This window comes from Diabrotica virgifera, chromosome 4, assembly GCF_917563875.1.
Source record: "Diabrotica virgifera virgifera chromosome 4, PGI_DIABVI_V3a".
Classification (NCBI taxonomy): domain Eukaryota; kingdom Metazoa; phylum Arthropoda; class Insecta; order Coleoptera; family Chrysomelidae; genus Diabrotica; species Diabrotica virgifera.
In genome coordinates, this window is record NC_065446.1 from 126297886 (window position 1) to 126321306 (window position 23421).

A 23421-nucleotide genomic window follows, 5' to 3' on the forward strand; every position below is an offset into this window, starting at 1 on the left:
TTCCGATTATAACGCCATCTATGCATAATTCGAAAAAATGTTTCGAATAAAAGTTACTTATTTTTTCGTAAGGAATCCAAATCTGCAATAAAAAATGGGGGCTCCTATTTAAGATTTTAAAGTAACCCCCATCCCACCTCCGTGGGGGGTCATGTTTAGTGCCATTCGATAGACTTTTTAAAAATATTAAATAAGTGTATTTTACAGCTTTTCGATCTGATGTTCATTTCGCGAAATATCGCGGGATTCGTATTTAAAATATTAAATTTACCCTCCACCCCTCTCCGTGGGAAGTCGTGTTTGATATCATTCGATAGATTTTAAAAAAATATTGGCACATATTTTTTAGTTTTTCGATCTGTCATTCATTTCGAGAAATATTCGCTTTTTTCTTGTGAAATTTTGGGACTCGCCCATTTCCTTACGCCCGGCTCAAATCGTCAGATTTTTGAAATATACACTCTTTTGCATGTACTTAACTTACCTTATCTTAATCTGACAATGTCGAGTTTTTTTAGGGATAGATTTTTTTCGGGCCCCCCTTAACGAACTCCCCTGTGTTAAAAGCCAATATATGGTAGAGGTACATATGCAAGGTACCAGGTTTCTCCCCATATGATAATCTGACGCGCTCGAGTAACTGCAAAAATCCCCGCTTGGGCTCCCCTACCATATATAAAAGCTCAATTTTTTTAAATTTTCCAATTAACGTCACATTCGGATTCAGCATAATTAAAAACAAAATAGAAACATTTTTGATCAAGGTAAAGTGATGAATTCACCGATATTTCTAAAATATAAAAAGAGCTTTTATTGTTTAAACAATGAATAAACAATTAACGGCTAAATCTGCGAGAAGAACTTTTTAATATAGCATATTTATAAATCAACAAAAAAGGTTTTATAAAAATATACGCTTGTTAATAGAAAATATAGAAGTTAATAGAAAAGAAATACGAAGCACTCGATTACAATACAAATGAACTAGTGGTGGCCGACACCAGTTGCTCAGTCTAATAGGGTCCATATAACATAATGCCCCGGCTTGGTGGCACCACCACACCCGGTTACCCGGCTGGTGGACTAGTTCGGCCACCAGATCGACAACAATTTCTGGTGGCGCAACCAGTTGCCGTAGTCTAATAGGTCTCATTTACTTAAATGCCCCGTGACGTTATGAGTCACTGGTGGAGTAACTTGGTGGCGTCACCAGTTGCCTAATATAATAGCGGCCTTAAGGTATACTAATAGTCCAATATAGCTCTTTCTCTGTCACTTACATATAATGCTCGTAAAATCTTTCTCTCTTTACTCGTGCCAGTACTGACTTCGGCGCGAAGGAGATTCTCCTGTCGAATACTCTCCGCTGTCGGCAGGGATTGTATTGCGCCCATAGTTGCCATATTTTATATAATTTATGAAGATCAAAAGAAATACACACAAAAAAATTAATAGGAATTAAAAAGTTTTGAAGATAAAAAATATGTTTATGGATAGTTAGCAAGGTAGTGCCATGGCTCTATGGCACTACCTCACGGGCCGCCACTGCCCTGCTCACAAATATTAGGGAGTTTTTGTGCACACAAATACGTAAACGTAACGCATCTTTTTGACATATACGCTTGCGCATTAATGGTTGAACTCCCGTATCGCGATACGTATTACCTAAGGTTACGGGCTGGTACGTTAGGTTCACACGCATCCCTATCGAGCCGAAAGTCACCGAATGCACACGAGGATCTTGCCCGATTACCTACCAAATGAACATTTCATCAGCGTACTACCCGTTTATAAACATTTTAAGGTTATATTGGTTATTGGTTTAGTCTATTTGAGTAAAATTATTCTGTGTTTTTAATTGGAACTTCATAATAGATTTAAAATTTTATTCATTCCCATTTCAGAAGCCAACAAGTAAAGTACTCCTCGCTTATCGTCTCTGCTAATAGTGTATCATATAAAAACTAGTTAGTTAATGTGCTGTGTTTACCAACAAAAATACTGGTAAGGCGATTTTTAATTAACAGCAAATATCGACAACCAAAAAATTAGGCCAGTTCTTACTGGCCATACATATTTAATATTTTGGCATCCAGAATATTAAAATCAAATTATGGCATCAACATCATCTCAAACATCATCACAAACAGTACAACCCAGCTTCGCCGCAGTAACAAAAATCACACCAAAAAAACCTACAACAGCAATATCATGTCCCAGTAGAAGTTTCGCCATCGTTATGAACGCTCTTCCTGACGTCGTGCTATTTGAATACATCAAGGCAATCGGCGAAATTGTTACCCCTAAAGAAATAACCTTTGCTTCACGAATTTCTAACCAGCGTATATGCATATATCTTTCTTCCTTATCCGTAGTGGATAATCTCCTGCAAAATTATCCGACCATTACTGTTAGAAATCAAACAGTATCTATTCGCAGACTTATTACACCTGCAAAGAGGCTACTACTGTCCAACGTGAGCCCTTCGATCCCGAATTCACTCATAGAGCAAGCACTTAAAGAAGAACTTCGATTACAACTTGCTTCTCCTATCTCTTTTATCCGATGCGGCTCACCTGAGGACGAATACGCTCACATTTTCAGTTTTCGACGCTCTATCTATATTATACCGGATAAAGAAAACTTTGAATTAAATACCTCAATTTTAATATCGCATGAAAATAACAATAATAGAATCTTTATCACTTCGGATAAACTTGAATGTTTCTTATGTAAACAATCTGGACACACTGCAGACTCCTGTTCTAACCCTCAAGAAATATCTACCAATCTTTCTCAAAATACAACTTCTAGCCTAATCCCATTTGAAACTCCTTCTACTATGTCTCGTCCTTCCTCCTCCTCAAAAGAAGAAATCAATCCAACTAATAACGACTTAATAATTCCAAATGAACAGTCTCTAATGTCAGTGTCCTTACCTTCAAATCCTTGCATCAAAAGAACTTATTCTACCGAAACAAGTCTCGAATCACCCACTTTATCGGTTACTGATAACCCCCCAGACTTAAACCCTATAAATGATAAATCTCCCACAGCCTTTTCAACTCCTAAAACAGCTCCTAAAAAGAAATTAAAAACTGATGACAAAGAACTTGGTAAAATTACTCCCTCTGCTCAATCAACTATTGAACAATTAATTAGTGCTAACCCAGAGAGATTTTCTTTGACAGCATTACAGCTTATTGCCTTCCTGGAAAATTCCTTTGGTAGCAGTGATCCTCTCAAAGAAGCTCATAACTTTACCACCAACATTAAGTCTCTTTTAGAAGACCTTACGCAAATATATCAAGCTGTATCTGATAGATCGCTTAAAAATCGAATTACAAGATTATCTAAAAAGCTTAAGATCACATTAAATCCCGTAGACGCTGACGAAGTTGCAAGCCTTTCATCCAATAATTCATGTACCTCCAACACCAATGATACCGATCTTTTCTAAAAATAATACAAAAGTCACTTTATTATGGGTACCATCCCATGTTGGCATTAGTGGTAACGAAAAAGCCGATTGCCTTGCCAAAAAAGCTGCATCATCGATGGATACCATACTTAATGTACAAATCTGTAATGATCTAAAAGCCAGACTGAAGAAGCACACTCTGTCCACCTGGCAAATTCACTGGAATAAAATTACTTCAGTGCTGCATAAAATTAAGCCCTCAGTGAACCTATTTACCTGCCCTAGTTTATCTCGGAAAAACATGGCAATCTTACGAAGACTGCGTATAGGACATACCCGTAACGCCAACAGCTTGGTATTAGTCCTAACTTCAAAGATGTCCTCAACAGTACAGACCAAATCAACAAGGTTATCAAATTCCTCGAGAAGAATCAACTGTTAAACAAAATATAATTATTGTTAACTGATCTTTTTTTACTTATGTTAACTACTACTAATGTTAACTATAATTTTATAATTTGTAATTTATAATATTACCATGTAAACTGTAACTCGTGCTAATGGCCATAGATGTCACATGCACGTTAATTTAAATAATAAAAAAAAAATTTATTGTTTTTAAGTTGTCTATTAATAAAGCAAAACAAACAAATCTTGTATTAATTTAAGAAATACAGTGATCACCACAATTAATAACTAGATAAACAAATGACCTAGTTTCAGTAAAATTTTCAAATAAATATTACCACACTATTTACATTATACCTACTGGAATTCTGATGTAGGTATACAATAATTTACAACTAAAAAGTAGGTATAAACAAAAATAAAAAAATTTTAACCTAAGGAAACATAATATTTTTATATTTAAATAGAAGCAATTAAAACCATACAATTTCATCATTCATTTATCTTTTTTTACATTTGTATATTAATTGTATATTGTGTGAACATTGTTTTATTTTTTTGAATGTCAACGGAATTTAAAAATGACTTTACGATTTGCTTTACGTTACGTTAAGGCAGTTACAAAAACTACCTATTTTAACATTCATCCTCTACGACACGTTAGTTGCTTTACGTATACGGAGATGCGTACGTTACGTAGCAACAAAAACTCCCTATTGGCGCACTGTAAACTAGCGTACGGCGAAGTGCACGACTGTGTTATTTTATTGTAATTCTTTAACTAATAGATCAAATGAAATTTTACAAATTGAACATGAAAAAAGAATAATTAGGCTATCTTATGGTTGTAATAAAAAGAAATAAAATGTATTGGCATAAGTACGGTGTGGGCGGAAAATGAGCCTTACATGAACTTGTAAGTGTGCTTTAAACACATCTTTACAAATTCAATTATTGAATAAGACGCATAAGTAAGAAGAATGTCATATCAATTTACTATTTTTGTTGGGAATAAGCCGTAAAATCGAAATAATAATTCTTATTATTTTTACGCTACATTCACTTCGTAAAGATTTTTTTGTTGGCACTGTAATACCGAGTGTCCACTTATATTTTCCCCCATTTTAACTGAATATAACTTCTAAACGGCTCAAGATAGAAATATGCGGTTTTCGCTGAAATGTTTTATTTTAGTAAAAGTTTTGTCAGAATGGATTGAATTTTTTATATCGCTTTTAAATACGAAAATAAAAATGGCGGATTTTTGAAAAAAACGTTGTTGCAACGCAATGTGGAAATCACATAACATAATATCAATTTGCTTCGTTACAGTGATTTGACAACCGATTTTGAAAACTTTATATCGCTGGATAGGTGAATGACATTTCTTTCAATTTACAAAAAAATATACTGGGTGTTCCGTAAAAAAAAAAGTCAACAACGTTTTTTTTTTTAAAATCCGCCATTTTTATTTTCGTATTTGAAAGCGATATAAAAAATTCAATCCTTTCAGACAAAACTTTTGCTAAAATAAAACATTTCAACGAAAACCGCATATTTCTATCTTAAACCGTTTAGAAGTTATAGGCAGTTAAAATGGAGTAAAATATAAGTGGACACCCGGTATAATACAGCTTATATATTTCATCCCTCGGTAGACCGCAAGCTGTATAGTAGAAACATTGTCATATTTATAATGTCTTATAGTATTATGTATAATATAAGTTAAGTTGATCGATAGGATATTGTGTTTACAGTAGAACCCCGCTAATCCGAACCAACGGAAAATGAAAAAAATTTAAAAAAAATTCAAGATAAAACACTACAAGCATATTTATGATACAAAGTAAACCTACAAAATTGAACAATGTAGGATTAATAGGACTTTGACATTAAAAAATTTCTTAAAAGTGAATACATACTTTATACGTAGTGCTTCTGAAAGTTGAACATAAAAGTCCGGTTCTCTTGTAGTCAACTTGAGTCCAAAAATATTATCCACACTCTTTCAAGAATGTTTTGCGTCTCAAAATCAACGAAAACGAAAGCTTTGAATTATTAGTTAGGCTAACTTTCGGATAATCCGAATTTTTGGAATCCGAACAGGCTGTCCCCCCAATTAGTTCGGATTTTCGGGGTTTTACTGTACTTATATTACAGCTTCAGTGATTTAATACGAGTACGTGGTGTACTAACACATACAGAGAGAGTCTGTAATTTGGAATAAATTCAATATCTCAAATACTAATTGTTTTTTTGAAAAATGCTCAGACCCATCGATTAGTATTTCAAATTGTTCTTTTTGACATACAATAATAATGTATACAGGGTGTCCCAATTTAGAGATATGACGTCATTGTTGATTTTCTTAAATGGCAATACTGTCATTTTGATAGCTATTGTGATAGGGTGTGAAAAGTTATACACAACTGCAAAATTTCAAATTTTTATTTCTTGCCATTTACAAGATAATAGAAAATAACAGTTATGTCTGTAAATTGGAATAAATTCAATAATTAAAATATTAATTGTTTTTTGAAAAATGCTCAGACCCGTTGATTAGTATTTCAAATTGTCATTTTTGACATACAATAATAATGTATACAGGGTGTCCCAATTTAGAGATATGACGTCAGTGTTGATTTTCTTAAATGTCAACACTGTCATTTTGATAGCTATTGTGATAGGGTGTGAAAAGTAATACACAACTGCAAAATTTCAAATTTTTATTCTCTATCATTAACAAGATAATAAAAAATAACAAAGTTATGAAAAACAAGTAATCAAATTGAATTTAATTATTTTCAATTAAGCAAATGCTCATAACGTTGCCCATTGACAATTTGACAATAATTGAGGGCAACATTATGAGTATTTGCTTAATTGAAATAATTAAATTTAATTATTTTTTTATTACTTGTTTTTCATAACCTTGTTATTTTTTATTATCTTGTAAATGGTAGGGAATAAAAATTTGAAATTTTGCAGTTGTGTATAACTTTACACACCCTATCAAAATAGTTATCAAAATGATAGTGTTGCCATTTAATAAAATCAACAATGACGTCATATCTCTAAATTGGGACATCCTGCATACATTATTATTGTATGTCAAAAATGACAACTTGAAATACTAATCGACGGGTCTGAGCATTTTTCAAAAAAACAATGAGTATTTGAGATATTGAATTTATTCCAAAATACAGACTATCTCTGTATATTATGACGATTAGAACTCTTTCACCTCTTTGAATCGTTGTATCGCAAAAACGGTGGCTCTTACGAAAAAAGTATTAAGATATTTTTTATAGAGGATTATCTAATCTACATTTTTTGTTAAAACTAATTTTATGATAAAACTTACCGTTTCGCTGAAAATGCTAAAAACCATATTTGGTGACCTTTGACCCCGCGTAATTTTTTAGCTCGGCTCGGATTTAGGAGGACTTTTAGATTTCATTTATGATGTTATTTTGAACAATCCTGCCAATTTTCAGCTTGATGGTAATTATTGTAACCTCAATCTTATATTTGAGTCTAACTAGGCCGGTCTACAATTCTATTTTGGATAATATCAATGTTAATCCCTTTTACCAACATGTCCTGCCTTATCGTCTCCCCCCAAGTCTTCTTTGGTCTTCCTCTCCTACTCCTTCCAGGAATTTGCACTTCAGCTATTCTTCGTATTGGGTGATTAACGTCTCGACTTTGAACATGACCAAACCATCTTAACCTTGCCACCACCTCACAAGTCAACACACAATTCGTTGGAGGTGAGAGCACAGGTGTTGCGGGCTAGCTTTTATACAGTGAAGATAGGGTGGATTCCCAATTTAACTATTCTGATGTTAAATGGGCGCCAGACAAATTCATGCCCCAAACACCAATCCAGTCTACCTAAATTCCCGAATTTGCCAAAAAAATCGGAATAATACTACACCTTTGACACTTTAATTGAGCACATATATTGAACACTTTTTAAATTATACTAAACTAACTACTAAAACTAACCAAACTAAACCAAACAACTACCCCCTGATCACTGGGTAAATTACCTAAATATGGGTAGCAACAAAGAAATAAATAAACGTATATAAAAAACCTAATTTATAAATATCGAGACTCAATTGTAGAGCTCTGCGAATGGTAAAGTCGAGTACGCGTAGCGGAAAATGAACAATCGACTATCCGATCAAGAGCCGTGTACATAAGAAATTATAAAAGAAATTATTAATAAATAAAAAAAAATCAACCTAATGTAGATACCTGAATTCAACAAATAAATAATTTACCCCGAAAACTCTTATATGTATAAAAAAAACTATACAAATAAACCAACGCAACTTAAATTATCAAATACTACAAATTAAAAAAAAACGATCAACAAACTAAATGATAACAAATCACAATCATAAAAGTAAAGTTTAAAACTCATCTGAGATCCAGTTCTTCACCCACTTCCGAAGACTCTTACGGTGTGCTCACTACGGAGACCAAAGAATTGTATCCTCGCTCCGACCCTCGCTCCCTGGTATTTATATTCGTGAATTCTCGCATTTAAAATAATGTATTTATTTTACATAGCGATCGATAATATAGTTTCGATGTAAAATAAATACATTATTTTATATGCGAGAATTCACGAATATAAATACCAGGTAGCGAGGGTCGGAGCGAGGATACAATCCTTTGGTCTCCGTAGTGAGCACACCCTTAGACCCACCGGCGACGAAACTCTTTAACAACTTCCTAAACAAAATACAGCTCCTCACAGGAATTTTACAGATCACACCAAATGAACCCTTAAATAAAAAACCTTGTGGAAAAACCCCAAAATCTATGGGGTCTTCCAGCTTTCAGATAATCACGTGTTTTCAGCGCAACTTCAATCCTTTTTTGGCCTCAAACCAGACATTCATTCGTATCAAATCGAAGAAATGACACCACAGCCGTATGTTATCCCAAAAATTGGACTAAACTAGCAATATATCCTCAAAATAAATTTTACTAACTCCAATAATTACTAGTTTATGCAAAAACCTGATTTATAGATCCCAAATTAATGGATGGATCAGATAAATCCTTATTTTCAAAAAATCAGACGTTTAAAAATTTCGGCAGTCACATTCAAATTAACAATTTCGATTTAACAAGATTTCTAAGTGACCAACTACGTCATTTTTTCTTTTAATAATTACACTTTTATAAAAAAGAACTTTTTATAATAAAACCTTTTTATTATTTACAGGAAAGAATATAAAATTATTTAACGATAAACGATTTAACGATAAAATGCTTAAAATTCCAAAAATTACACTCTAATAAAAATAGTTATTTTATGAAACAGTTCGTTAATTATGCTTTTTGCGAACGCACGCGATATTTAGAGTACGAGCGACAACGGAGTGAGTGCTATAAATCGCGTAAGTTTGCAAAAAGTACTTCACGTACAGTTTCATACAATATTTTATCTACGATAAACAAATATAAAAACTATAACTCTTCGTCACTGGAATTCATTTCTATTCTACAATTTTTAGAACTTTGACATTTAAAAATTCTAACTACTTTCAAACCACAAAACTGTCAAAACTTTTGTTGTAATTCATTGGTCATACTGTCATCACCATGACAACGCGAAAAATAAGGATTGCGACCATGACAACGCGAAAGTTAAAAACAGTGCGAAAAAGTAAAGCCCATTTAAAATACATTGTTACTTCACGCACACTTTAAATCCTTCATGCACTGCTATCTATAATGACAGTTTTCACAAACTAAAAACTTATACATAATATAACATAGAGTAGAAAAACTACTTTTTATAATATCACGGTTTTGTTATTGTACGTATATTTAATATGTACATGTACAATAACAAAACCGTGATATTATAAAAAGTACTTTTTCTACTCTATGTTATATTATGTATAAGTTTTTAGTTTGTGAAAACTGTCATTATAGATAGCAGTGCATGAAGGATTTAAAGTGTGCGTGAAGTAACAATGTATTTTAAATGGGCTTTACTTTTTCGCACTGTTTTTAACTTTCGCGTTGTCATGGTCGCAATCCTTATCTTTCGCGTTGTCATGGTGATGACAGTATGACCAATGAATTACAACAAAAGTTTTGACAGTTTTGTGGTTTGAAAGTAATTAGAATTTTTAAATGTCAAAGTTCTAAAAATTGTAGAATAAAAATGAATTCCAGTGACGAAGAGTTACAGTTTTTATATTTGTCTATATACTAATTCAAATTGGGGCGTTTTTGTAGCTCCGGAAGTACGAAGTGGAGGGATTTGTGTTTTTTGGGTTAAGCTTTTTGAATTTTTCGATGATTTTTGGTGGGGATTTGGATTCGATCAGGGGCGTGCTTTCGGATTTTTTAAGGGGTGCGAGTTTTGCTTAGGGGTGGGGGGTGAGATTGTCTAAGGCGAAAAAATTTCATCGGGTTTTAAAGCTAAGGGTTAGGAATAAGTGTCACTTTTGACCCGGTGACGCTAGCTCATACAGGGGCGTCAAAAAAAAATCGCGAACTTGCGGGTTGAAGAAAAAAAGGGTAAAAAATTTGAAAAAAATATTCAGATGGACGTAAATCGGGTGTTTTTGACCGGGGAGGTTTGTGTGTTTGAACTTAAGCTTTCTAAATTTTTTGAAATTTTTTGGTGGGATGTTTATCCCTCCCATAGGCGTACTTTCTTTTTTTCTAAGGGGAGCGAGTTTTTTATAGGGGTGGGGGATGGGTTGGTCGTATGTGATACAATTTTAGCGAATTTTGACGCTAATTATTAGGAATAAATGTGATTTTCGACTGGTGTCGCTAGATCGAACAGGGGCGGCACAAAAAATTCGTAAAGGGGAAATTTTGATGAAATGGCCAAAAATGACGATGTCGTCCCTCGTGTGCCCAGAGTTTTCAAACTTTTGTAAGATTTCCACCATAGCCCAAATATTTCACAGTTCCCATACTTACGAAAACTTCTCTTTTTTTTCCCACCCCTACGGTAAGGGTGGGGGTGGCTACCAAAATGGGGTCAACTTTTTGACTTCACGTCCCTGTAGCGCCATTACGGCGAAACGTATCGAATCGCGCGAGGCATCAAAATTTGAGCATCGACGAGACGAAAAATATACGTTTTTTAAAATTTTCAATTTTTGGTGGGAAATGTCAAAAAAAAATTACAAATAAAAAAAATAAAAAAAAACAGAAAAAATGATATAGCTCCGCCTCTACGCATTCGATTTCGGTCAAATGTTTACCGTTGTAAATGTTTTGACGTAGCGGATACGAAAAATCAAGTTTAGATCAGTGGCGCATCCATGGGGAGAAAAAAGGGGGGTAAATGGCGATAATTTCAACAAAATTGCAAAATGAGATTGGTGCTTTTGGACTTAGGTTAATTGAATTTTTTGCGAATTTTTCGTGTCGATTTTAACTCGGTCAGTGGCGTGGTTGCGGATTTTTTAGGGGTGCGAATTTTGCATAGGCGTGAAATTTAGAAAAAAATCACAAAATGAGATTTGTGCTTTTGGACAAGCTTTTTGAATTTTTTGCGAATTTTTCGTGCCGGTTTAAACCCTGTCAGTGGCGTCGTTACGGATTTTTTTAGGGGAGCTCCTTTTGTATAGGTGTGTAAGTAGCAATATGAGGTATGTGCTTCTCAACTTAAGCTTTTTGAATTTTTTGAGAATTTTTCATGTCAATTTTAACACTGTCAGTGGCGTGGTTACGGATTTTTTAGGGGTGCGAGTTTTGCATAGGCTTGAGATTAAAAACAAAATAAAAAATGGTATTTGTGCTTGTCGAAAAGCTTTTTGATTTTTTTGCGAATTTTTCGGGCCCGGTTTAACCCGGTCAGTGGCGTCGTTTCGGATTTTTTAAGGGGTGCGAGTTTTGTATTGGTGTGTAAGTAGCAATATGAGATTTGTGCTTCTGGACTTGGGCTTTTAAAATTCTTCGAGAATTTTTTGTGCCGATTTTAGCCATGTCATGGGCGTACTTTCGTTTTTTTAAGGGGTGCGTGGTTTTGAATAGATATGGGGATGGTAATATGAGGTTTGTGCTTTTGGGCTTAAACTTTTTCAATTTTTTTGCGAATTTTTCGTGCCCGTTTTAACCCTGTCAGTGACGTCGTTTCGGATTTTTTAAGGGGCACGGGTTTTGTATAGGTGTGTAAGTAGCAATATGAGGTCGGTGCTTCTGGACTTAGGCTTTTAAAATTCTTCGAGAATTTTTTATGCCGATTTTAGCCCTTTCATGGGCGTACTTTCGTATTTTTTAAGGGGTGCGAGTTTTGAATAGGTGTGGGGATGGTAATATGAGGTTAGTACTTTTGGTCTTATGCTTTTTGAATTTTTTGCGAATTTTTTGTGTCGATTTTAACCCTGACAGCGGCGTGGTTTCGGATTTTTTAAGGGGTGCGAGTTATGGATATGGGCAATATGAGGTTTGCATTTTTGGACTTAATCTTTATGAATTTTTTGCAATTTGATTTTGCTAATCTCGACCCTGTCAGTGGCGTATTTTCATATTTTTAAGGGTAGAGAGTTTGGCATAGGCGTGGGAGGGCAATATGAGGTTTGAGTTTTTTGAATTTTTTGCGATTTGTTTTTGCCGATTTCGACTGTCAGTGGCGTACTTTCGTATTTGTTTAAAGGTACGAGTTTGTACGGAAAACGAGAGAATTTTGACCTCAAAAATAAGGTTTTTGAGTAGTAAACAGAAGTACCGATTTAAACTAACTAAAATAGTTTAAGCGATATATTATTCGACGTGACTTAGAAAATCATTTCTGGTTAAAAAGTTCTAAATAAAAGTGCCGTAGTATAGTATAGTATAGTATATTAATAGTATTAGTATAAAATTATACTATTCTATGGATTTAGTACGGCCTAACTAGTCTATATACATAATTCACAAGTGGGCGTTTTTGTAGCTCCGGAAGTACGAGGTGAGAAGATTTGAGCTTTTCGGGTTAAGCTTTTTGAATTTTTCGATGATTTTTGGTGGGGATTTGGATTCGGTCAGGGGCGTGCTTTCGGATTTTTTAAGGGGTACGAGTTTTGATTAGGGGTTGGGGGTGAGATTGTCTAAGGCGAAAAAATTTCATTGGGTATTAAAGCCAAGGGTTGGGAATAAGTGTCACTTTTGTCTGGGGTGCGCTAGCTCGAACAGGGGCGTCACAAAAAAATCGCGAACTTGCGAGTTGAAGAAAAAAAGGGTAAAAAAGTTGAAAAAAAATTCAGATGGACGTAAATCGGGTGTTTTTGACCGGGGAGGTTTGTGTGTTTGAACTTAAGCTTTCTAAATTTTTTGCAATTTTTGGGTGGGATGTTTATCCCTCCCATAGGCGCACTTTCTTTTTTTCTAAGGGGAGCGAGTTTTTTATAGGGGTGGGGGATGGGTTGGTCGTATGTGATATAATTTTAGCGAATTTTGACGCTAATTGTTAGGAATAAATGTGATTTTCGACTGGTGTCGCTAGATCGAACAGGGGCGGCACAAAAAATTCGCAAAGGGGAAATTTTGATGAAATGGCCAAAAATTACGATGTCGTCCCTCGTGTGCCCAGAGTTTTCAAACTTTTGTAAGATTTCCACCATAGCCCAAATATTTCACAGTTCCCATACTTACGAAAACTTCTCTTTTTTTCCCCACCCCTACGGTAAGGGTGGGGGTGGCTACCAAAGGGGAGTCATTTTTTTGCCTTCGCGCCCCAGTAGCGCCCTTATGGCAAAACGTATCGAGTCGCGCGAGACATCAAAGTTTGTGCATCGACGAGGCGAAAAATGTGTATTTTTCGAAATTTTCAATTTTTGACAGGAAATGTCAAAAAAAAAATGAAAATTAAAAAAAATACAAAAAACAGAAAAAATGACATAGCTCCGCTCCTATGGCTTCGATTTTGGCCAAATTTTTATTGTTGTAAATGGTTTGACGTGGCGGATTCGAAAAATCAAGTTTCAATCAGTGGCGCATCCATGGGGAGAAAAAAGGGGGGGAAATGGCGATATTTTCAACAAAATCGCAAAATGAGATTGGTGCTTTTGGAATTAGGTTAATTGAATTTTTTGCGAATTTTTCGTGTCGATTTTAACTCGGTCAGTGGCGTGGTTGCGGATTTTTTAGGGGTGCGAATTTTGCATAGGCGTGAAATTTAGAAAAAAAATAACAAAATGAGATTTGTGCTTTTGGACAAGCTTTTTGAATTTTTTGCGAATTTTTCGTGCTCGTTTAAACCCTGTCAGTGGCGTCGTTTCGGATTTTTTTAGGGGAGCTACTTTTGTATAGATGTGTTAGTAGCAATATGAGGTATGTGCTCCTGAACTTAAGCTTTTTGAATTTTTTGAGAATTTTTCATGTCAATTTTAACTCTGTCAGTGGCGTGGTTACGTATTTTTTTAGGGGTGCGAGTTTTGCATAGGCTTGAGATTAAAAACAAAATAAAAAATGGTATTTGTGCTTGTGGAAAAGCTTTTTGATTTTTTTGCGAATTTTTCGTGCCCGGTTTAACCCTGTCAGTGGAGTCGTTTCGGATTTTTTAAGGGGTGCGAGTTTTGTATTGGTGTGTAAGTAGCAATATGAGGTTTGTGCTTCTGGACTTAGGCTTTTAAAATTCTTCGAGAATTTTTTGTGCCGATTTTAGCCATGTCACGGGCGTACTTTCGTTTTTTTTAAGGGGTGCGGGGTTTTGAATAGATATGGGGATGCTAATATGAGGTTTGTGCTTTTGGACTTAAACTTTTTCAACTTTTTTGCGAATTTTTCGTGCCCGTTTTAACCCTGTCAGTGACGTCGTTTCGGATTTTTTAAGGGGCGCGGGTTTTGTATAGGCGTGTAAGTGGCAATATGAGGTCGGTGCTTCAAGACTTAGGCTTTTAAAAAATTTTGGGAATTTTTTATGCCGATTTTAGCCCTTTCATTGGCGTACTTTCGTATTTTTTAAGGGGTGCGAGTTTTGACTAGGTGTGGGATGGTAATATGAGGTTTGTACTTTTGGTCTTAGGCTTTTTGAATTTTTTGCAAATTTTTTGTGTCGATTTTAACCTTGACAGTGGCGTGATATCGGATTTTTTAAGGGGTGCGAGTTATGGATACGCCTGGGAGGGCAATATGAGGTTTGCACTTTTGGACTTAATCTTTATGAATTTTTGCGATTTAATTTTGCTGATCTCGATCCTGTCAGTGGCGTATTTTCGTATTTTTAAGGGGAGCGAGTTTGGTATAGGCGTGAGAGGGAAATATGAGGTTGGAGTTTTTTGCGATTTGTTTTTGCCGATGTCGACTCTGTCAGTGGCGTACTTTCGTATTTGTTTAAAGGTACGAGTTTTTACTGAAAACGTGAGAATTTTGATCTAAAAAATAAGGTTTTCGAGTAGTAAATAGAAGTACCGTTTTAAACTCACTAAAATAGTATAAGCGATATATTATTCGACGTGACTTAAAAAATCATTTCTGGTTAAAAAGTTTTAAACAAAAGTGCCGTAGTATGGTATCGTATAGTATATTGGAGTATAGTATATACTAATTCAAATTGGGGCGATTTTGTAGCTCCGGAAGTACGAGGTGGGGAGATTTGTGCTTTTCGAGTTAAGCTTTTTGAATTCTTTGATGATTTTTGGTGGGGATTTCGAATCGGTCAGGGGCGTGCTTTCGGATTTTTTAAGGGGTACGAGTTTTGATTAGGGGTGTGGGGAGCGATTGCCGAAGGCGAAAAAATTTCATTGGGTTTTAAAGCCGAGGGTTAGGAATAAGTGTCACTTTTGTCCGGGGTGCGCTAGCTCGACCAGAGGCGTCGCAAAAAGTTTGCAAACTTGCGGGTTGCAGAAAAAATTTAAAAAAAATTTGATGGGCGTGAAACGGGTGCTTTTGACCGGAGAGGTTTGTGCGTTTGTACTTAAGCTTTCTAAATTTTTTTAGATTTTGTGGTGCAGAGGTTATCCCTCCCAGGGGCGTACTTTCTTTTTTTTAATGGGAGCGAGTTTTTCATAGGGGTGGGGAGCGGGTTGGTCGAACGCGAATAACGCGGTGGAGGTGGGTTGGTCGTATGTGATATAATTTTAGCGCGTTTTGACGATAAGCGTCAGGAGTAAATGTGATTTTCGACTGGTGCCGCTAGATCGAACAGGGGCGGCACAAAAAATTCGTAAAGGGGAAATTTTGATGAAATGGCCAAAAATGACGATGTCGTCCCTTGTGTGCCCAGAGTTTTCAAACTTTTGTAAGATTTCCACCAAAGCCCAAATATTTCACAGGTCCCATACTTACGAAAACTTCTATTTTTTTCCAAACCCTACGGTAAGGGTGGGGGTGGCTACCAAAGTGGTGTCAACTTTTTGACTTCACGTCCCAGTAGCGCCCTTACGGCGAAACGTATCGAATTGCGCGAGGTATTGAAATTTGCGCGCCGCGCCGATGAGACGAAAAATATACGTTTTTTAAAATCTTCAATTTTCGGTGGGAAATATCAAAAAAAAAAATTTAAAATATAAATAAAAAAAATGACATGGCTCCGCCCCTATGGCTTCGATTTTGCTCAAACTTTTATTATTGTAAATGGTTTGACAGAGCGGATTCGAAAAAACAAGTTTCAATCAGTGGCGCATCCATGGGGAGAAGAAAGGGGGGAAATGGCGATATTTTCAAAAAAACCGCAAAATGAGATTAGTGCTTTTGGACTTAAAGTGATTGAATTTTTTGCGAATGTTTCGTGTCGATTTTAACTCGGTCAGTGGCTTGGTTGTGGTTTTTTAGAGGTGTGAATTTCACAGGCGTGAAATTTAGAAAAAAAATCACAAAATGAGATTTGTGCTTTTGGACAAGCTTTTTGAATTTTTTGCGAATTTTTCGTGCCGGTTTAAACCCTATCAGTGGCGTAGTTACGGATTTTTTATAGGTGCGAGTTTTGCATAGACGTGAGATTAAAAACAAAATAAAAAATGGTGTTTGTGCTTGTGGAAAAGATTTTTGATTTTTTGCGAATTTTTCGTGCCCGGTTTAACCCTGTCAGTGGCGTCGTTTCGGATTTTTAAGGGGTGCGAGTTTTGTACAGATGTGTAAGTAGCAATATGAGGTTTGTGCTTCTGGACTTAGGCTTTTAAAATTATTCGAAAATTTTTTGTGCCGATTTTAGCCATGTTATGGGCGTACTGTCGTTTTTTTAAGGGGTGCGTAGTTTTGAATATATATGGGGATGGTAATATGAGATTTGTGCTTTTGGACTTAAACTTTTTCAATGTTTTGCGAATTCCTCGTGACCGTTTTAACCCTGTCAGTGACGTCGTTTCGAATTTTTTAAGGGGCGCGGGTTTTGTATAGGTGTGTAAGTAGCAATATGAGGTCGGTGCTTCTCGACTTAGGCTTTTAAAATTTTTTGAGAATTTTTTATGCCGATTTTAGCCCTTTCATGGGCGTACTTTCGTATTTTTTAAGGGGTGCGAGTTTTGGATAGGTGTGGGGATGGCAATATGAGGTTGGTACTTTTGGCCTTAGGCTTTTTGAACTTTTTGTGAATTTTTTATGTCGATTTTAATCCTGACAGTGGCGTGGTTTCGGATTTTTTAAGGGGTGCGTGTTATGGATACGCGTGGGAGGGCAATATGAGGTTTGCCCTTTTGGACTTAATCTTTATGAATTTTTTGCAATTTGATTTTGCCGATTTCGACCCTGTCAGTGGCGTATTTTCAGGTTTGAGCTTTTTGAATTTTTTGCGATTTGTTTTTGCGGATTTTCGACTGTCAGTGGCGTACTTTCGTATTTTTTAAGGGCTGCGAGTTTTGGATACGCATGGGAGGGCAAAATGAGGTTTGCAATTTTGGACTTAATTTTTATGGATTTTTTGCGATTCGATTTTGCCGATTTCGACATTGTCAGTGGCGTAGTTGCGTATTTTTAAGGGGTGCGTTTTGTATATGCATGGGAGATTAATATAAGGTTTGTGGTTTTGGACTTGAGCTTTTTGAATTTTTTGCGATTTGTTTTTACCCATTACGACTCTTGTCAGTGGCGTACCTTCGTATTTGTTAAGAGGTGCGAGTTTGTACGGAAAATGTGAGAATTTTGACCTCCAAAATAAGGTTTTTGAGTAGTAAATGAGTAGATTTGAGCTTTTAGGGTTAAGCTTTTTGAATTTTTCGATGATTTTTGGTGGGGATTTGGATTCGGTCAGGGGCGTGCCTTCGGATTTTTTAAGGGGTACGAGTTTTGCTTAGGGGTGGGGGGTGAGATTGTGTAAGGCGAAAAAATTTCATTGGGTTTTAAAGCCAAGGGTTAGGAATAAGTGTCACTTTTGACCCGGGGTTGCTAGCACGAAGAGGGGCATCACACAAAACTATCAAACTTGCGGGTTGAAGAAAAAAAGGGTAAAAAAGTTGAAAAAAAATATTCAGATGGACGTAAATCGGGTGTTTTTGACCGGGGAGGTTTGTGTGTTTAAACTTAAGGTTTCTCTATTTTTTGCAATTTTTTGGTGGAATGTTTATCCCTCCCAGGGGCGTACTTTCTTTTTTTCTAAGGGGAGAGAGTTTTTTTATAGTGGTGGGGAGTGGGTTGGTCGTATTTGATATAATTTTAGCGCGTTTTGACGATAAGCGTTAGGAATAAATGTGATTCTCGACTGGTGCCGCTAGATCGAACAGAGGCGGCACAAACAATTCTTAAATGGGAAATTTTGATGAAATGGCCGAAAATCACGATGTCGTCCCTCGTGTGACCAGAGTTTTCAAACTTTTGTAAGATTTCCACCATAGCCCAAATATTTCACAGTTCCCATACTTACGAAAACTTCTATTTTTTCGCCACCCCTACGGTAAGGGTGGGGGTGGCTACTAAATGGGGGTCATTTTTTTGACTTCACGCCCCAGTAGCGCCCTTATGGCAAAACGTATCGAGTCGCGCGAGGCATCAAAATTTGTGCATCGATGAGGCGAAAAATGTGTGTTTTTCGAAATTTTCAATTTTTGACAGGAAATGTCAAAAAAAATGAAAATTAAAAAAAATAAAAAAAAACAGAAAAAAATGACATAGCTCCGCTCCTATGGCTTCGATTTTGGCCAAATTTTTATTGTTGTAAATGGTTTGATGTGGCGGATTCGAAAAATCAAGTTTCAATCAGTGGCGCATCCATGGGGAGAAAAAAGGGGGGGAAATGGCGATATTTTCAACAAAACCGCAAAATGAGATTGGTGCTTTTGGACTTAAGTTAATTGAATTTTTTGCGAATTTTTCGTGTCGATTTTAACTCTGTCAGTGGCGTGGTTGCAAATTTTTTAGGGGTGCGAATTTTGCATAGGCGTGAAATTTAGGAAAAAAATCACAAAATGAGATTTGTGCTTTTGGACAAGCTTTTTGAATTTTTTGCGAATTTTTCGTGCTGGTTTAAAACCTGTCAGTGGCGTCGTTTCGGACTTTTTTAGCGGAGCTTCTTTTGTATAGGTGTGTAAGTAGCAATATGAGGTATGTGCATCTGAACTTAGCTTTTTGAATTTTTTGACAATTTTTCATGTAAATTTTAACTCTGTCAGTGGCGTGATTACGGATTTTTTTAGAAGTGCGAGTTTTGCATAGGCGTGAGATTAAAAACAAAATAAAAAATGGTATTTCTGCTTGTGGAAAAGCTTTTTGATTTTTTTGCGAATTTTTCGTGCCCGGTTTAACCCTGTCAGTGACGTCGTTCGGATTTTTCAAGGGGTGCCAGTTTTGTATGGGTGTGTAAGTAGCAGTATGAGGTTTGTGCTTCTGGAGTTAGGCTTTTAAAATTCTTTGAGAATTTTTTGTGCCGATTTTAGCCATGTCATGGGCGTACTTTCGCTTTTTTAAGGGGTGGGGGGTTTTGAATAGGTGTGGGGATGGCAATATGAGGTTTGTACTTTTGGCCTTAGGCTTTTTGAATTTTTTGCGATTTTTTTGTGTCGATTTTAACCCTGACAGTGGCGTGCTTTCGGATTTTTTAAGTGGTGCGAGTTATGAATACGTGTGGGAGGGCAATATGAGGTTTGCACTTTTGAACTTAATCTTTATGAATTTTTTGCGATTTGATTTTGCCGATTTCGACCCTGTCAGTGGCGTACTTTCGTATTTGTTTAAAGGTACGAGTTTGTACGGAAAACGTGAGAATTTTGACCTTAAAAATAAGGTTTTTGAGTAGTAAATAGAAGTACCGTTTTAAACACACTAAAATAGTATAAGCGATATATTATTCGACGTGACTTAGAAAATCATTTCTGGTTAAAAAGTTATAAACAAAAGTGCCATAGTATAGTATAGTATAGTATAGTATATTAGAGCATAGTATTAGTATAAAATTATAGTATTCTATGGATTGAGTACGGCCTAACTAGTACTCTACATAATGACTTAAACTAACCAATGCCAAATCACACATTTTGTTAATTTAACGTTTTTTTGTATTAAACGTAGTATTTTTTAATGTTTAACACATTCGCGGACACGCTGTCATTTTATACACGTATTCTTATGGAGTAAATGACTTCATATGCAGTCATGACCGCGAATGTGTTAAGCGACTGCAAAATTAAATAAATAAATGAAATGTGTATATATTCTGTAAATAGAATGTACATTGTTATGCAAAATATTCCGACCACCTCTTGTAATTTCCAGAACACAATTATTAGATATAAAATAAATTCACCTACTTAGTTTCCAGTTTTTATTTAATTAAAAATTGTTATCTGTTTGGATTTATAGTTTGACGTAGCGTAGACGTAGACGCAACGTAGACGTAAGAAACGGACTGGAGACGGAAGAAAATATTATGTCAATTTATAGATCGACGTAGCGGAATTTTTGCGCATGAGTAGAAAGAGTAAACAATGACTTAATTCTAATTCAACAACATAGCCTAAAAATTATACGAACAGTAAACAAACTTTGTGTTTATTTATTTATACTTATACTATTATTTATTATAATATATATCTGTTTTGTGTGTTGCATGGATTAGGAAATAAACGAAAGTATGCTCTTTGGTGCCGCATGCCGTGGGATTTCCAACTATTTTGTTTCATTTCCTGGTCTTTATATGTTTATTGGATTTACCTATCCTATAATATGTGTGAATAACCACGAATTAGGCTAATAAACAACTCATGTTTATCTGAAATATTGAAATTACTCTATGATATATTTTTATTAAATTAATAACTTAACATCCATTGTATTAACAAATAATTAACAAAATTCGAATATGCTGACAATCAACTTTTTATACAACACAAGGTTTGAGGGGGCGGGGCGGGTCCACTTTGAGTGACAGAACAAAATTATGCCTTATGATTGGCCAGACGGAAGAAACGCACTGTAAAAGATGAAAGTTGGTCATCTCTTCCGTTACGTTACGTTTCTCTTATGTTCCGTCAGGCGCTTGCGTTCATTTATAAACAAGAGTACACAAAACTCGGTGTTGAACTTTTCCAGTGCGTCTACGTTACGTCTACGTCTACGCTACGTCAAACTATAAATCCAACTTTAACAGATAACAATTTTTAATTAAATAAAAACTGGAAACTAAGTAGGTGAATTTATTTTATATCTAATAATTGTAAAATAAATTGTAGTTTACCTATTAATTAAATTAAAAATAAAATTTGAAATTCTAAGATAGATTCATAATTTTTAAAACACTGTGTGATTATCGGGGGCCAGATTTTTTTATGAAAAAAAAAAGGTGAAAACTAAACAGTAGTTAGCATCAAATTTTGATGAATGCATACAGATGAAACATAATTTTGAGTTGTCTTTAACTTATAAGATGTCTTAGTGACAAAACTTAGTGGTTATTTTGGCTAAACACTCGTGTAAATGATTTCAATTTAACGTTTTAGAACTGTGAAGTCAAATGACAAAATGAATTGTTTTCCTGTTCCTAGAGTTATCGTCCATCTTTGAAATTTTGAGCGCCCTCTGTCGGAATTTAACCATTTGTACATTTCTGACGTACAAGTTAGACAGAGTGACAGAGACAGAAGCAATGATGTGGGAGAGGGGTGACAGTGTATTATTTAGATTAAAATTTAAAATAGGTAAAATTAACCTGACCTAATTAAACTCATATTCATTATATTACATTTCATAAAAAAATATTTTTACAAGAAAAATAGAGATTTTGTTACGGCTTAGAGCCAGACTAAATCAAGATCGCCTATAAATCGTGCTGGTAATCACCTTGCAGCGAGATCGAAAACAAAAAGGAGAAGAAGAAAGAGGTTAAATAAAATAATTAGTAGTGAATGTGAATTGCGCCAATTTTTTCACTTTACCGCCATCGCCAGCCCCAGCCGCCTACCTTACCGAGGTTTCTCTGTACAAAAGGTATTTATCGAGTTGTTGAGTATTGAATTTTAATAGATTTATGAGTTATTTTGTAAAGTAGAACGTAGAACTACTAGCAAAAGCTAAATTTTACAAATTTAGTGATTGTGTGACATCATTGCAACCTAAACGTGGTAGGTCTGTAGGAAACGTGTTTTCTAAAGTTTTTTCAAGGAGTATTATTGGATTTACATCAATAAAATGCCTAGAAGGAAATCTTTAACTTATAAGACTTATCGCAAGAAACAGTAAGTACCTATTTATCTAATAAGATACTTATAAGTTACCCTACTATAAGTACCTATTTTACTATATATGTTATGAGCAATGCCCGAAATCGTATAACTCTAGCATTGCACAGAAAATACTGTCTATTTCTAGCATAGTGCCCATTCTGTAGGTAAAATGTTCAAAATATTGTACACAACAATTAGACCGAAAAACACTTTACTGATACCTCAATAGACTGAACAGCATTAGACCAAAATTGTACATAAATTAAAAACGATTGCAGTAAATTATGCTAAGATTTTGTATATCTGTCTTTTTGTTTATTGTATTTTTTTGTATTGTTTTATATATGTATAGACTGTGTAAATTGTTACTATGTACAGTCTGATATGAAATAATTTTCATCCGTTAAAAAAATTAGTGAAGGTAAAAATAAAATAAGGGTAGAGAGATGTTATCATCATTTTATTAGATAATGTTAATTACATTAGTCTTATCTCTTTTACTGCTACAAGTAAAAATAACTGCTTTTCAGACTAGTGAGGTTTCGGTAAAGTGCTTTTCGGTCTACTGCTTTCGGTCTCTTTACAGTAAACTCTAAAATAGATGTGATCTTTGGACTTTATATAGAGAGTATACTGTACAATGTTCGAATCAGTCAAAAGTTCAAGAGAAAATGATAAATATCGATTTTTAAGAATATTCTATTGATTTCATATTTGTTATTAACATGCAAACAAATGTCAATGAATGAAGATGAGGTTATAAATCCATATCACTGATATTTAATCACGAGTTTGGTTTAGCATTTCTTACTTCTGAATTGGTGGACTAAATTATTTTTTATTTAGTTATTATTATTAAATTATTCTTATTATTATTCTTTGTGTAGGTAATCTACCACTTTAAAATGACCCAGGAATTAGCTATTTGTATAACAAGGGAGGAAAGTGCTACTTTTCCTCCCGAGAATGAAGTTTACTTTCTGACGCGTAGTGGAGGGTAGTAATCATTCAAGAGAGGAAATAGCA

The 23421-nt window shown here is 35.1% G+C and overlaps 1 protein-coding gene across 1 annotated transcript in view; it reads left to right on the forward strand.

Moving 5' to 3' along the window:
- Nucleotides 1-2113: 2113 nt before the first annotated feature.
- The window catches only part of LOC126883655 (uncharacterized), a 59142-nt gene continuing 37834 nt past the window's right edge, over nucleotides 2114-23421 (forward strand). Inside the window, exon 1 of the mRNA XM_050649310.1 lies at nucleotides 2114-3425. Within this exon, the coding sequence (XP_050505267.1) occupies nucleotides 2114-3425 (1312 nt within the window). The remainder of the gene's footprint in view (nucleotides 3426-23421) is intronic.